Consider the following 810-nt stretch of genomic DNA (forward strand, 5'->3'; position numbering starts at 1 on the left):
AAACAAGTGCCCACAAAAGAAACCTCATTAAATTGACAAGTTCACATAATACATTCACGAGGTTACAAAGGTAGAGAGATTATGAAGCAAATACAAATGATAATTACTGTCCGGGGGCAAAGTTAGTAGCGTAAGACCAGGCATTGTTAGCCACAGGATCAGCCAAGTGATCAAACAAGTTCTCAATGGGACCTTTACCAGTGACAATGGCTTGGACAAAGAATCCAAACATGGAGAACATGGCAAGACGGCCGTTCTTGAGCTCCTTCACCTTCAGCTCAGAGAAGGCCTCTGGATCCTCTGCCAAGTTCAATGGGTCGAAGGCACCTCCGGGGTAAAGCGGGTCAAGACCTTCTCCGAGTGGTCCACCTCCGATTCTGTAGCCTTCGATGAAACCCATGAGCACAACTTGACAAGCCCAGATGGCTAAGATGCTTTGCGCGTGGATCAAGTTAGGGTTTCCGAGGTAATCAAGACCTCCTTCTGAGAAGATCTGAGAGCCTGCTTTGAACCAAACGGCTTCTCCGAATTTGACACCGTTCTTGGAGAGGATCTCAGGGAATGTGCAGCCGAGAGCACCCAACATGGCCCATCTGCTGTGGATCACTTCAAGCTCACGGTTCTTAGCGAATGTCTCTGGGTCAGCCGAGAGTCCAGCGGTGTCCCAGCCGTAGTCTCCTGGGTACTCTCCGGTTAGGTACGACGGTGTGTTCTCCGAGAATGGACCCAAGTACTTGGGACGGTCTGGTCCATACCTGTTACAACATCAGATTGTATTCGGTGATTAGACAGATCTGAAGATTCAAAGAT

General features: G+C 48.9%; 1 protein-coding gene across 1 annotated transcript; it reads right to left on the reverse strand.

The window, feature by feature from the left end:
* Positions 1-7: 7 nt before the first annotated feature.
* Positions 8-779, reverse strand: LOC104774526 (chlorophyll a-b binding protein 151, chloroplastic). Its single transcript, XM_010499103.1, has one exon. The coding sequence runs from the start codon at positions 584-586 to the stop codon at positions 104-106; it is 483 nt and encodes a 160-aa protein (XP_010497405.1). The 5' UTR covers positions 587-779; the 3' UTR covers positions 8-103.
* Between the last annotated feature and the right edge of the window lie 31 nt (positions 780-810).

Source organism: Camelina sativa, unplaced genomic scaffold (assembly GCF_000633955.1).
Source record: "Camelina sativa cultivar DH55 unplaced genomic scaffold, Cs unpScaffold03411, whole genome shotgun sequence".
NCBI lineage: Eukaryota > Viridiplantae > Streptophyta > Magnoliopsida > Brassicales > Brassicaceae > Camelina > Camelina sativa.